Genomic DNA, 15,154 nt, shown 5'->3' on the forward strand with positions numbered 1-15,154 from the left:
TCTCTCTCTGTCAGATTGACCTTGATCAGGCCTGTATGTGTACATCTGCTGACTGGAATATTAAAGGATGACCCCTACACATGTGTGCCGTATGTGTAGTCTTGTATTAAAATACTATCATATTCAACATCATTCACCCGTTGATTTTTGTAAAACTTGCTAGAAATGGTTGTTGACAAATTGCATAAGTAATTTATATTTACATTCAAACCAATGTGCATGTTTAGATGTTTTGACTTCGAGCATTGCGAATCAATGTTTAATAGTGTGAATAGATGAAAAACAGGTTGCTTGACATTTTTTGTTTTACATGAAAACAGAAAGTTGTTATGTGCTGTCCTTGAAGGAAAACAGTCTAAATTGTTTGTGACAAATTGTTTTGGAAATGAAAAGCTCAGTCCATTTGAACAAAAGTGTGTTTGAGAGTAAACCAGACACAACCAGAGACACAGAATGTTGACTATAACAAGCAGTAACAATTTTACAGAAAAAAAAGTTTATGGCCTTAAACAAGACTTGCAAAGGGATGTGTGTTGCTGACCTGCTTTATGTCTGTCAGGCACTTGTGTGTTTTGTTTACAACTCAGATCTTCTCTCTGAAATTCATGTCATGTGCTCCATTGCTTCTCCTTTCAAGGCCTTCAGGGATCCAAGACTTTCACTTAGTGACCCTGTGTGTTTAGATACTGTTTTGTCTATCCTATAGTCATAACATCAGTTTATCTTCAAGCTGAAGGACATTATACATTCCTTTATGTACTGGTTTATAATTCTCTTAATGGGAGAGGTGTACTGTAGAGTGGCACATATTGTGTTATATGCCTAAAACATGACCTTTATCAGAACAAAATCCTACACATTTGGACAACATGAGTAAACAAAAGAACAATTCGTCCAAAACTCTCATTTTATTAAGTTATACTTTTGCCTTTCTACTTAGCATATCTCATTTGTTTCTTTTTCCAGCCTTTTTACCCCATCTCTCCTTTTGTTTATTGCATTTTGATTGATTAGTTTGTCTTCACAGAAACAAAAGGCTCAGAGCCTCCTTTATTTTACATTCGCTCTGAAAGATGTGTTTAGGCATATGCGTGTGTGGGTGTAGGTTGAATATTTCCAGAGGCACAATATCTGTTCCACATAGAAGCCATTGTGTTCGTGTCTCCAGTGATCGTGAAAATCTTTCCATCTTCTTTAGGGGGACGAATGTTTGTTCGGTCCCCCAAAGATACACACAACCGTCCCCTGGTAAGAGATGTTCTGGTTGATTTTCTGATAACTCGAAAGATGAGGTTAAATCATAGAGATTTTCTCAATAATAAGATAAACAGTTATTAACGGGGGTCTGAATACATAAAGAAAATTTGGCAACAAATAGAATAGAAAACAATGAGTAAGAGTGAGTCAGTATAAAATACAGTCATGCGATCATTGTTTTGGCAAAATGATGTGGTTAGAAAGTTTTGAACTTGCCAAGAAGAAAATCACTTATCTACCAAACTGAAAGTGTTTATAGAGAGAATCTTCATTCTCCAAAAACTTGCAAAAGAGTTTGTAGAGTAGATAGTTTCTTGTTTGCATGTAAATATCAATCTCCGAACAAATAGAAGAATCTTTTTATTTATTTCTTTCTTTTCTATTGCAGAACAAAATCCTGCCTTTATTTACCAGCTTATATTTTAATTTATTTTCATGTATTTATGTATTTTTATCATCTATTTTAGTTTACAGCAATCAATCATCAACAGCTGGATTTAACATTCATCAGCACATACTGTACACGCATCTCTCCTATAATGTTTGCCAACAGCTTATAAAGAGCGTCTGGCATCTGTTTCATTGACTCTTGCTGAGTCTCAATGGCAGGAGGACACAAAATGCAGACGTCCTTTAATGACGGATGAAACTCCTAAAAGAGCACTTTGCTAGAACAATCACATCACCTTATTCTGTGATCTCTAGCATAAGCGCATATACAGGGATACATACAATATCAGTGTATATCATGTGTCACAGATCCCACATCTTTCAAATTCCCGGTCTTTCCCAGCGGCTGATTCCATGTTTGTTTTCCCTCTCATTACGTGGTTGTTCTGTATCCGAGGAGCTTGGAGTTTTTGGCCCGTGTTATCAGCGGTTCCTTTGCAGCTCTGCTTTATGTTGTCGGAAGGAAACCTTTTGTTCTGACGTCTTTCATTAGGCTTGTTTGATTCCAGCTGTTTTGCCAGAGCTGTATGTGACCGTGTTCTGCTGGTGTGCAACATTACTTGGTGAAGCTTGGTTTGAAAGATAGGCCTGTAATTGGGAAATGTCATTATACACACAATCCGAAAATCCAAAATTGACTCCGTCACCTTGAATAGAAAGTAGATGAAATTAGTATATGTACACGAAGTTGCGTTGCAGTCAAAAAGCTGGGTGTGTGCAGGGCTGCAAATATCTGTCTGTGCTCTGTACTTCTCAGGTACTTTATTTCTTGTTCTTAAATTCTTTCAACGTTTTCTCACTGTTATGATTGGCTCTGGTGCAGTGCACACACATATAAGTATCTGTAGATATCCCAGGAACTCAAAAGGCCTGTTCTTGAGTGTAGGTCAGCGTAACGTGCCGCACTCGCCAAACACATGAGAAAATCCCAAAAGTCTTGACTCAAAGAGCGATGAAGAATTCAACCTCTTTTGATTATAGCAAGCAAAGCATAATGAGAAAAACAGAAAGAGAGCTGAATTCTTTGATGCGAGGGATCAGATTACCGTCAGATCTGTCCATGCACACTGCTGCATTCATTGTAGACAGCTCCACTGGGGGTTGAAGCAAAGTGTAGTTGGATTCAGCCAACGTCCTCATTGAGTTTTAGCTGTCTGTGTGTTTTATTTAAACTGACCTCATTCCACAGATCCAGCGCTGCATGACATCAGCCTTTGTCGTTTAGCTGGTGGCTTCCTAGTGTTCATTTTGTTTCATGTTACACGCTGTAGTCTAAGACAGGTTAAACACTGCGGAGGGCACTGTGGGGTCGATTTTGACTTTTTTTTATAGGTGTAGTAAAAAAGCCAGCTTGTTTCTTTAGGACCAAATATTTTTTTTACAGTTATTGATAAAGTTACATTTTATATGAATACCAAGGTCATTTTAGTTAACTCAAAATAAAACTTTGAAAAATGTTCTGTTTATTAAAATCAAATCAAATTATTAATTTAAAAAAGAAAGTATTTATATAATAAAATATATATTTTATATATAAAGATAAAAACGTATTAGTCACTAAAATTATGATAATGAACAAAAAACAAAAATAAACAAAAATTAATCTAATAAAACAAATGAATCTAATGTAATCTAACATTTTTTTTACAAATAATAATAATATGTTTACAAAAATATATAACAAAATTACTAAAAATGCAACTAAAATAAACATCATAACTAAAAATCTAAACTAAAAAACATCATTACAGTTTGTGTAAAAAATGTCTAAAGACATGTGACAAAATGATTTACTTTTCGTCCTATCGTGTTATTGAAAGGATCTAAAAGATGTCACTTCCTGTTATTTTAGAAATGTAAAGTTTGTACCTTTTTAACTGAGGAAGACCTAAAGGGCCACCATATGATATTTAAAACACTTAAAATATATTTGATTGTATTTGTATGTAAATTTGTATCCTTACTGTAAGAGAAAGGAAGTGACACTACTGTACATGTGTGTTACCCTGTGTGTTTTATTAACACATGACGTGAGCTCAGCATTAAGTTTATCCTTGCTGTTTATTTGTGCACATCTGAAACTGTGAAAGCCATCAACACAACATGCGAACAGGACAAACAGCGGGTTGTGAATCTCTCTGGATAAACAATGGACGGCCTGGCCGAGGCCCGGAAACCAAACACGCAATACCGGGGTGGACTAGGTGAAAAATAAACACAGATGTTGTCATTATTCTAGCCAAGGTAGAATGCGTGTCCTGAAATCACATCTGGCTTGAAAGCAGATTTTCTCAACAGGATTTGGGCCTCATACACAGTTTTCACCGCCAGAGATCAATATTTATTTGTGTATGTTTCACTTGTGGAATAAGACACTCTCTCTCTTATTGCAGATAGTAAAGCTATTGTGGACGGCAACCTGAAGCTCATCCTGGGCATGATATGGACCCTCATCCTGCACTACTCTATTTCCATGCCCATGTGGGAGGATGAGGACGATGAAGATGCCAGGAAGCTGACGCCCAAACAGCGCCTTCTGGGCTGGATCCAAAACAAGGTGCCACAGATACCCATCAACAACTTTCACAGAGACTGGAGAGATGGCAAAGCACTGGGAGCTCTTGTGGATAACTGCGCACCTGGTGAGTAGAATTGCAATATAAATTCAGGGATCAGGGTAATGCATAAATTGCTATGCACCTTACAGTAGCTGATTTTGAAAGTTTTGACAGTATGCGGAGCCATGTAAGCTCTGGCCTTACTTGAACTTCTAACGGATCTGAGGTATCACATTAACAGGTTCCATATGATGTAAATCAGATTCAATTGTGTTCATGACCGCTTGGCCGGCAAATGTGTCATGTACAGTAATCACATACCGTCTTAAATAGAAACTCAACCTCATTAAGTTCATTAAATACATTTAGGGAGCAGTAATTCTCATCAGGTAAATGTCCACAGATGTGCAGATGTTACTTTGTGGTTATTAGCTTTGTCTCAGACGAAAGGCGGTCTGACAATTACGGTGTCAGTGGTGTATCTCATGACCTCATTCTGAAAAGATCTAAGCCAAGAAAAGAAAAAGAGATATGACCTCCAACCAAGTTCAATCGTTTTCGGTAGAAAAAAACGATTCATAAATCAAATATTTCTGGTAAATTTTGGAATTATACTAGTGGAAAGTCTGAAATCTTACGTAGTTGAGAGAGGGTTCAATGGAAAAGTCAGGTCCGTCTGGAAATGCGTGTGTCCATCCTTGTCCACACTATAATGAAAAGCAGCCGTTAGCATTATGAATAAACTGTGTGCTCGGCTGGCTTTGACTCAGCACTTGGTAATATATTACAGAATGGTGGGTGTGTGAAGGATGGATGCAGAGAAATGGGAACAGATCTTTTTTGAGCCATTACGTTGTTTTGGAGCAAAATCTTTTGGCTGTGACTTTAAGAGGCAAAAAGTAGTACTGTTAAATACTTCTGTTAATGGCAAGGCTGTATGAGGATTTAAGTGAAAACAAATGCTGCATTAGGGCCTAATGAAAGGTTAGCATCCATAAACTGGATTGACACCAGAAGTTTCATGCCACAAATGTTACATAATAATTATTTCAGTATTTTGTTTGTATATATTACAGTGGCTATAAAAAATTGGGTGGTACGGTAATATTAAAATCCTTTACATTACCTTTTTATTTGGTGTTTATAAAAATTAAAATGTAAAGTATAATCTACACTGATACAATGTGCATTTCAAATCTGTTTTTTATTAACATTTTCATCCTAAATTATTATTGGTTTTGAATAATTTAATTACATAGTTCATTAAAGTGAGCCATAATTAGGTAAAAATAAATCAATTAGTATCGCTCTTTCTATTAAAACTTTGTATGGGGGTCCAAAAATACTGCTTTGTATACTGTCAAAATAATAATTTAAAAAGCTGAGAATTGAATAGTATTTAATATTTGGCTCCTAAACTTGTATTGAGTGACGTGATGAGTCATATTATCCCAGCAGGACTTCAGATGTTTTATTGGAATATTTGACCTTTTCACATGTTTAATATGTACTGTAAAACTTTACTTGTTTTGAATGACCCATAGAAATAATACGGAACCGTAAATAGTTCTTATTTGACATCATAAAGATTCTTCATTTACATTCATCAATTTCGACAAATACATTTGTTCTCCTATATAAATAATGTTACTCTTACATTTGGCTGCCATGTTGGATCTACAGGGACCTGTAAATGCTGCTTTTGGCAGCTTAAAGTGTGTTAAAAACCTCAAAATGTCTTAGTGCTAGCAGTAGGAGGCCACCCGTTACAAATACTCACTGACCAAGCCAAGTATGGGGCCGCGTTCTCTGTGGGCGCTGGTGGATCTTGGAAAACAAAACCAGATCAGATATTAAAGTTTGGCAGTTGTTGTGAAGTCTTGTGGTTTCAAGGGTCGCTGGTTCCATTCGAACTGAACGTCTCTTGCTTTTGGAGTTTAATCCTGCATATAATAACCTAACAGTTTTTACTCCAGACGGCATCTAGCGTGCATTCGCTGTCGGAAAGCGTTCTGACCTACGTGCCTAACAGTGCTTGGAAAAGGAGCAAAGTGACACGAAGCTGTTCATTTAAGATAATTGCAGGGCAAGTTGACATAAAGGTCTAATAGATCCTCTTTGTGGAAGGCTGGGCCCGCTGCCCGAGATAAAGAACATGCGTTTTTATGTGTGCGCCTCTTCTACATTCATATTATTTATATTAATATTATTGAAATGTTTGGTATTAGGTTTATATATTTGTTGTTATGTTTTATAAACGTAAAAAACACGCCTGATATTTGTGTTTTCCACCTTTTTTTATTTCCATTTTAGGCCTGTGTCCGGATTGGGAGACATGGGACCCGCGTCAGCCTGTGGAGAACGCGAGAGAAGCCATGCAGCAGGCTGACGATTGGCTCGGTGTGCCTCAGGTATGACAACCTTCACTTGTATTGATGTGAACACACTGTCCGAATACTCTTTGGAACCACTGTATGTTCACATTGGCATGTATAGAACCAATTTCTTGAATGCGTTGAGCTCGTAGACTGATGACAAGGTTGTTATTTCTCTTCGTCCCTGGTGGTCTCTCTGTCTTTCTTTAGCTCTGTTAAATACCATATAGAGCTATTCACAGACAGCTCTCAACCTTCTAGCCTAACGTTAAATATAGCAGGACACTTAACCAGTAGGATATGAAAGAAGGAGTGAGGGGAGAAGAGGCAGTCCGACGATATTTTCCACAGCTTTAAAACAGGGCACCTCATCGTGTGCCATAGACCATCACAGCTTAGGGCTGTGTTTATATCCTCTCAGTTCGGGCACTTAAAATACACAAAATAGAGTTTGTCAAATTCCCAGAGTGTCAAATACAGTCAGCAAAGCTTTGTTTTGTGAGTGTTTATAAGTCCCTCGCTCCTAGGGGCCTCTAGCATTTTCATTTAAGGTGTCTAAATAACCTGACACACCCAATTTAGGTCATGGAGTGTCGGCTAATGAAGCGATGACATGAACCAGGTGTGTTTTATGTGGATGACTTCCAAAATGTGCAGTGCTGGGGGGCCCCCAGGAGCTGGAGGGATCTAATGGCATCCAGGAATCTAATCGGAGCCACTCGTGATGAAGCACACGCATGTGCGCAGCAGATGCTGAAGAGTGTGCACAGAAAAGCGCTGATGGTTGTTTCCACAAATTAACTTGACTTGAATTTGGTTTCGTCCAGGTGATCGCTCCCGAGGAGATCGTAGATCCCAATGTGGATGAGCATTCAGTGATGACGTACCTATCTCAGTTCCCCAAAGCCAAACTCAAACCCGGTGCACCCCTGAGGTCCAAAACCCTACACCCCAATAGAGCCAAAGCTTACGGGCCAGGTTAGACTGACAGATTGTGACAAACGGATTCGATTAGCCACCTCTGTGAACCATTTTCCACAACAAATCATGCTCTTTTTCTCTGTAGGTATTGAGCCCAGAGGCAACGTGGTGTTGAGAGCAGCTGAGTTTGTCGTTGAGACCTTGGAGGCGGGACTTGGAGAGGTGTTGGTCTACATAGAGGATCCAGAGGGTCACACAGAAGAGGTCAGAGTCAAGCATCATTATGAATACAGTATATTCACAAAACAAAAGAAAAGATGTTCTCAATATCATAATGTGTGTTTTCACAGGCCAGAGTCATTCCCAACAATGACAGAAACAGAAGCTACTCCGTGATCTATGTGCCAAAAGTAGAGGGTCTGCATAAGGTACCAATAAAATCCAAACGCAACATCTTTATTTATTTATCACCAAGAGTTATTTTCAAGATGCCTCGGTTTCTGCACAGCACACTTGGCTCTTGACTGAAGCAGCTTTGTGTAGTTTAACAAAAGAAGCTTTGGTAGTATAAGAGCTGAAATGTCGGGTAGATGAAAAGGGTAGATGAGCTCCATCTCTGACGGACAACAATGTTTCTGTTGTCCTCAAGGTGAAGGTGCTGTTTGCTGGCCAGGATATTGACAGGAGCCCTTTTCTGGTCAATGTGTCGAAAGCATTGGGAGACCCAAACAAGGTTCAGGCTCGTGGGCCTGGCTTGGAACCTATGGGGAACGTGGCCAACAAACCAACTTATTTTGACATCTACACAGCAGGTTGGGAGAAAAATGATTTCTGTTTCCTAAAAAATGGAATCATGTGAATTTCAATGAGACATTTTGAAAACAAAACATCGATGAATGACGATTTTGTGACATCATTTAAAAAAACATGCATCCGTGACCCATCAGGTGCTGGAGCAGGAGATGTTGGTGTGATCATCGTTGACGCTCAGGGCCGGAGAGACACAGTGGAGATCATTCTGGAGAATAGAGGCGACAGCGTTTTCCGCTGCACCTACGTTCCTATTTTAGAGGGCCCTCATACCGTGTACGTGACATTCGCCGGACAGCAAATACCTAGAAGCCCTTTCACCATTCACATTTCAGAGGGTGAGTGCTGTCTGGGGATGTTATCAGATTGATTGATCACATTTTTATTTGTTTCAGTTCAATTGATTTATTGGGGTATACGGTAACTTTAAAATGTAAAGATGTTTTCTTTTTCGAGTTGTTCCAGACCTCGGGTTGTTCCAAATCTGTATACATTTCTTTTTTTTGATGAACACAGAAGAATATGTTTGGAAGAATGCTTGTAACCAAACAGTTCTTGGCCACCATTGACTACCATTATAGGAAAAATTGACAATGGTAGTAAATGGTGCCCCAGAACTGTTTTCTTTTCTACATTCTTCCAAATATATAAGTGTTCAACATAACGAAGAAATGTATAAAGCAATTTTCCTACTATGGTAGTCAATGGTGGCTCAGAACTCTTTGGTTATAAGCATTCTTCCAAATATTTTTTCTGTGTTCATCAGAACAAAGAAATGTATACAGATTTGGAACAACTCAAGGGTGAGTAAATGAAGAAAGAATTTTCGTTTTTGGGTGAACTGTTCCTTTAATTCAAAAACTGAAGGTAATGATGAATAATATCTAACTCAATGCAAGTTTTTTGTTTAGCCAGACAAAAAAAAGTATTTTGAGTCTTTGCTGTCACATTCACAGCATTTAACATTGAAGCTTTAAATGCACCAAGAAAACAAAAACGCCTTTGAAGACAAATACATCTCTGTATAAACCTGAAGGCTTGTTGTTTTTTGTTGCATGAAATGCTCACATTTATGTAGAGTGGGTCTTGATTTATATCTTTCTAAAATATCTTGTCCCCCTGCTGAAAAGACCGCTTTGAAGACCGTTGGTAACCAACACAACATTGAACCCTATTGACTTCCATTATGTGGACACAAAAGACATTTATCAAAATATCTTCCTCATATCTTCCCAAGTAATATACGTGTTTTGAATGACACAGAATACACTGATGAATAGCTATACTGGTCTTTTATGCAGGGGCATTATTGGGTTGTTGATGGTTTGACTTATTTCCCCCTTCTAATGACTTCAGGGTTATTTGATTGACAGCATGCAAATCCTGTGGAACCGAGTGACACAGATATGTCTGGTTTGACCTCCGTGTGTCCTCTGCTCCAGAGGTCTCCACCACCCTCCTGTCGATGACGAAACGCTTCATTGTGTTTCTCTCCTTTCGCCTGTGTGTGTCGTTCTAGCTCCTACGAGCGACCGGCAGATCGGCTCCCCGGTTAACATAAGTCCTCAGTCTATGCGCACGCCACCCTCAGAAAAGGGCAAGAAATTGCCTCCCCCAACTCCACCCAAACCCAGGCGACCAAGTTAGTACGGGCCACCCGGGGGGGCGTGGCAGATGCCTGCTCGAGCTTGGTCCCGTCCCTTTCTTGTCTGTCCCCCTCCCCCAGATGTGTCCTCTCGGGCACATCACCTCTGGCTCGTTGGCATGCGCTGATGCTTTTCCCTCTATGGCAGCTATACAGGAAGCTTATAGACCGACAGGAAGTTGTGGAAGGATGGTGTTTGAGTAAAAACGAGAGGGTGAACAAAAACATTTTTTGAAGAAGTAAATTTGTCTTTCTATTTTTTTACCAAATATTATGAATGAAGTATATTTTTGTTGTTCAAAATAGTTAGACAGTTTTGTACAGTTCTTAGATTTGTGCTGAAATAACCCAACGGGCTAAGAAAATTTCTTCAGACATTTTTACTGCATAAAAAAGACAAAAATGCTTCTTAAGAAATCGTTTTTGTGCAATAAATGAAAGATTTAGACAGTATTGTGAATGTTGATACTGGTCTAGTCTTTAATGTTTCAGGAGAGCCACCTACGGCATTGGATTATTTTGTTATTCAATTAATTTAGCAAATTATTAATATGATTTTTTATATTAATAAATTAAATTAACAAAGTAATGAATTGGTTTAATAGATTCATTTTATACGGATTCAAAATTCACGATTTCAAAACCAGATTCGTAATTCTGCCAGTATGCCAATGCTTGAATTGAGTGATCGTAGGTTATAAAATTATTTTCATCTAAAAATCATCATCCTCATCGCATCATCTTTTCTGCACTCTTGGTCATGTCGTTCAATAAATACAAACTCTAAAGAATAAAATAAGGCGATTTCCTTCTCAAAAACATACTGAGATGCAACTTCACCGCAAACAGTATTAAAGAAACAAAAACATCTGGAAGAAACTGATATTTTAAACAGATCAGAAATGCTTAAAGTAAAAAGGCAGTCAGACTGGTTTAATAGACATTATAGTGCACTTAAAGATGTCATTGGTAAACTGACTGTTAACACTGAACCCCACCATCAAGCCACATTTTAGTCTTTTACAGCTGGTTTTCGCATTAGATTGTAGATACTGTAAATATTCTTTATAGCTCTTGAAAATAACTTGCCTGCCGTTTTTTAGTTGTAGACTCACTAATTTCAGTATGAAGTTGTCATATGTGTTAGGACAGAGGCTTTCTATGGAAATATACTTTCACTGACTGTTCTTCATTGCCCAATACATTTGGCTGTATTCGTGACAGTCCAAGCATAACTCTCTATACGCTAACTAACTCCGTCATCGCCTTCGTATTTTTTGCCTTTTTGTGACATCAAAAATAACCCTCTTTCCTTTCTTGCAGCGAGTAACCCGAACGCCTGTCGGGCCATCGGCCGCGGCCTGCAGCCCAAAGGCGTGCGTGTCAAGGAGGTGGCGGACTTTAAGGTGTATACAAAGGGAGCGGGCAGCGGAGAACTACGAGTTCAAGTCAAAGGGCCAAGTATGTGTGGATCCACAAAGTTTTTTTTCTTTTTTTAAATCGTGAATTGTATTATATTGGTGTTTTTAAATGTGTGTGAAAAGGAGGTGGGGATGAGCCTGTGAAGGTTCAGGAGGTGGGAGATGGTGTGTATGAATGTGACTACTACCCAATTTTCCCTGGAAAGTACATCATTACTATTACATGGGGTGGCCACGTCATTCCTCGCAGGTAAGGGTGTTTATTCCTCAAGCCTAATTTTTGAAGTCAGAGATTTCACTTCTGATGTGTGGATTTTGTCTGTCTCTGCAGCCCATTCGAGGTTACCATCAGTGAGGATGCAGGGCCTCAGAAGGTGAGGGCTTGGGGTCCTGGCCTGGAGACCGGCATGGTGGGCAAATCCGCTGACTTTGTTGTTGAGGCCATTGGCACGGAGGTTGGAACTTTAGGCAAGTCTTCTTTTATAAATGTCTCCGAGCCTCTTGAATGGATCTATAAAAAAAAAACACAGGCATTAGGCATTTCTTTCATAGTTACTCCTGTGTGCATGCAGGTTTTTCCATCGAGGGCCCGTCGCAGGCTAAGATCGAATGCGACGACAAAGGTGATGGATCGTGTGATGTTCTCTACTGGCCCACCGAGCCGGGCGACTACGCAGTTCATGTCATTTGTGATGATGAAGATATCAAGGACAGCCCCTTTATGGCCCACATCCTTCCTGCAGCCAATGACGTCTTCCCTGAGAAGGTCTGCCCAATGACTATTGACTAATAATTTGCGTAATGAAATCAGGAATGATAAAGGACAGCAATGACAAAAATTCATGTTCATATGCAGGTCAAGTGCTACGGCCCTGGGCTGGAGCCAACCGGATGCATCGTAAACAAACCTGCCGAGTTTACAATCGATGCTTGTGGAGCCGGTAGAGGGCATTTACAGATTTATGCTCAGGTATATTTTTCTATTACTTTCAACACAAATAGTGGTTATGAGACTGAGAAGGTTGTTGAGTCATGTTTCAGATGGTTTATTGTACTTCAAATGCAAGTGCAAATGAAAAGAACAGCTCTGGAAAAGTGTTTTTTTCTTCACGTGTTTTATTTTTCCTTCCTTTTTTTCAATGTCAGGACTCTGAAGGTTTCCCCATCGACATCCAGATCACAGATAACGGTGACAGCACCTATTTCTGCGTCTATATTCCCACCAAGCCCATAAAACACACCATTATCATCACCTGGGGAGAGGTCAACGTTTCCAACAGTCCATTCAGGGTGAGAGCTTGCTGTCTACAGGCTCAGTTTTAAGCTGCTGTTTGTCAAAAAGTTAATAATTTGGACCTGATACAACATCGGTCTTTCACTGAAGGTTTATGACCAAGTTTTTCCAGTATTGGATTAAACACTCTGCTTTTACAAGACTGTGTTAGATCATAGATTCCGAATTGGATCATGGCATTACAAGAACCATTATTGTGCATGAAAACCTTTCTACTCCCTGTTTTTGGAATATAAAACGATGGAGTTTCTCATTTCTCAGGTGACCATTGGAGAAGGAAGTCACCCAGAGAACGTGAAGGTGCATGGACCAGGTGTGGAGAAGACCGGTTTGAAGGCCAATGAACCCACCTACTTTACTGTGGATTGCAGCGAGGCTGGGCAAGGTATGATAAACCATTTGATACACTTAAATGGATAGTTCACCCAAAAATGATATTGAAATATTGACATTGTTGTTTGCATACCTGTATAAACATACAAGCAGGTTCCTGAGAAAATGTTTGTATACTTTCAAACAAAGTTATTTTGATGCATTATAATATTATATTAATAGTTCCTGTTCTTTGAATTCTCCCATGTGGTTGCAATCTCTTCTGACTCTTTAGGAGATGTTAGCATTGGGATTAAGTGTGCTCCCGGTGTGGTGGGATCCGCTGAAGCAGACATCAATTTTGACATTATAAAAAATGACAACGACACATTTACAGTAAAATACACGCCTCCTGGACCCGGACGCTACACCATCATGGTGCTGTTTGCCGATCAGGTCAGTCTCAGTCTGTATAAGACCGTGTCTCTGAGGTGCTGTAATATTCCAGCGACAATAAAGTTGTCTACACTGAATTCAAAATACTGACTGATCTACACAAATGATATATTTGTTTTTGAGAAAAAGTCTACTTTGTTTAAAATAAACAGGAAATTCCCATCAGCCCTTTCCGTATCAAAGTCGACCCATCCCACGATGCTAATAAAGTGAAGGCAGAGGGTCCCGGACTCAACAAAACAGGTCAGTTTCCATTTTCGTGATTGAAATGATGAAAACATTAGGTTAAGTCGTCTCAATTCATATGTTTGACGTGTGTCAATGTGACAGGCGTGGAAGTGGGCAAGCCGACACACTTCACAATCTACACTAAAGGTGCGGGCAAGGCCACCCCCGAGGTTCACTTTACCGCAGCAGGGAAAGGAGAATCCGTCAGTGACTTTGAGATCATCGATAACCACGACTACTCTTTTACTGTGCGCTACACGGCGTTACAGCAGGTGAGACACCCCAGCACTAGCCAACAGAACACGGAAATACACCAAGATGTCACATGGTATTACAGTAGTATAAATAACATTCTTAATAATTTTGTAAAACAATTATTTTGTGATACAGGGTAACTTTACCATATCTGTTTGCCACGGTGGTGACCCCATCCCCAAAAGCCCTTTTACCATCACTGTTGCTCCTCCTTTGGATCTCAACAAGGTCAAAGTTCAAGGACTCAACAACAGTAAGTCTATGGGAAACTTTTATTCCATGAAACTTGTAAGCAGTGTTCGGAGTTGAATAGTTGAACTGTTAAACAAATTGCATTGTGGGATACTGTATACAAGTCATTGAATGCTGATGCATTTATTGTGTGTCATTAGAAGTGGACGTAGGGAAAGATGAGGAATTCACCATCAACACGCGTGGCGCTGGAGGTCAAGGAAAGTTGGATGTCAAGATTACCTCACCCTCGCGCCGACCGATCCCATGCAAGGTGGAATCTGGAGCGGCCAATGAGGTGCACTCTGTAAAGTACATCCCCCCGGAGGAGGGGCCTTACAAAATAGACATCACCTATGATGGAAACCCTGTGTCTGGAAGTCCCTTCACTGTTGAGGGGGTGATGCCTCCTGATCCCTCAAAGGTACTAGGCAAAAAAAGGAGAATGTGATTCATTTGTTTATGATTCATTGTCTTATTCAGTCGTTATTGTCATGGTTACTGTTAATTGGTTTGGTTGGAGAGGATTTGTTGCCTAACCAATTCCATTGGTTGAGAAAAGCGAGTCATTCATGCATCTTACACTTAAGGCTAAAAGGCATTAAGAGCTGGATGAGGTGGATAAAACACTCCTTATGAGGAGAAGAATAGGACTTGTTTAGGGAGTTACCAGAGAAACTGGGAGTGCAGTCTGTACCTCACAAATCGGATTCAGAGATCTTCAGAAGTTTATAAGCCACTAAGTAGTGTCAGAATGTTCAAACTAAACTAAACACAGATTTTGTCAAACAATATTTCTCAGATCTTTTGCGCAAGAACATTCCTGTTTGTATTTCAAGCAAGTATTTCAATTCTCTCGGTCTAGTCTCAGCTGTATTGTTGTAGACCTTTGAAGCTGTGTGTTTTCTTTCCTTCTGACACTTATTGCATTTACAGTATAT

The 15,154-nt window shown here is 39.5% G+C and overlaps 1 protein-coding gene across 2 annotated transcripts in view; it reads left to right on the forward strand.

Moving 5' to 3' along the window:
* flncb (filamin C, gamma b (actin binding protein 280)) overlaps nucleotides 1-15,154 on the forward strand; it is a 38,192-nt gene that overhangs the window by 8,086 nt on the left and 14,952 nt on the right. For both annotated transcript variants that reach the window (XM_079454911.1, XM_079454912.1), the window contains exons 2-21: nucleotides 4,101-4,349; nucleotides 6,579-6,676; nucleotides 7,468-7,618; nucleotides 7,707-7,825; nucleotides 7,912-7,989; nucleotides 8,211-8,373; nucleotides 8,509-8,709; nucleotides 9,891-10,013; nucleotides 11,340-11,477; nucleotides 11,561-11,687; nucleotides 11,769-11,905; nucleotides 12,010-12,203; nucleotides 12,294-12,407; nucleotides 12,584-12,727; nucleotides 12,993-13,116; nucleotides 13,339-13,499; nucleotides 13,652-13,742; nucleotides 13,830-13,999; nucleotides 14,118-14,235; nucleotides 14,375-14,637. In XM_079454911.1, the coding sequence (XP_079311037.1) occupies nucleotides 4,101-4,349; nucleotides 6,579-6,676; nucleotides 7,468-7,618; nucleotides 7,707-7,825; nucleotides 7,912-7,989; nucleotides 8,211-8,373; nucleotides 8,509-8,709; nucleotides 9,891-10,013; nucleotides 11,340-11,477; nucleotides 11,561-11,687; nucleotides 11,769-11,905; nucleotides 12,010-12,203; nucleotides 12,294-12,407; nucleotides 12,584-12,727; nucleotides 12,993-13,116; nucleotides 13,339-13,499; nucleotides 13,652-13,742; nucleotides 13,830-13,999; nucleotides 14,118-14,235; nucleotides 14,375-14,637 (2,963 nt within the window). The remainder of the gene's footprint in view (nucleotides 1-4,100; nucleotides 4,350-6,578; nucleotides 6,677-7,467; nucleotides 7,619-7,706; nucleotides 7,826-7,911; nucleotides 7,990-8,210; nucleotides 8,374-8,508; nucleotides 8,710-9,890; nucleotides 10,014-11,339; nucleotides 11,478-11,560; nucleotides 11,688-11,768; nucleotides 11,906-12,009; nucleotides 12,204-12,293; nucleotides 12,408-12,583; nucleotides 12,728-12,992; nucleotides 13,117-13,338; nucleotides 13,500-13,651; nucleotides 13,743-13,829; nucleotides 14,000-14,117; nucleotides 14,236-14,374; nucleotides 14,638-15,154) is intronic.

The sequence above is a fragment of the Barbatula barbatula genome, assembly GCF_947034865.1.
Source record: "Barbatula barbatula genome assembly, chromosome: 4".
In the NCBI taxonomy this organism is placed as follows: domain Eukaryota; kingdom Metazoa; phylum Chordata; class Actinopteri; order Cypriniformes; family Nemacheilidae; genus Barbatula; species Barbatula barbatula.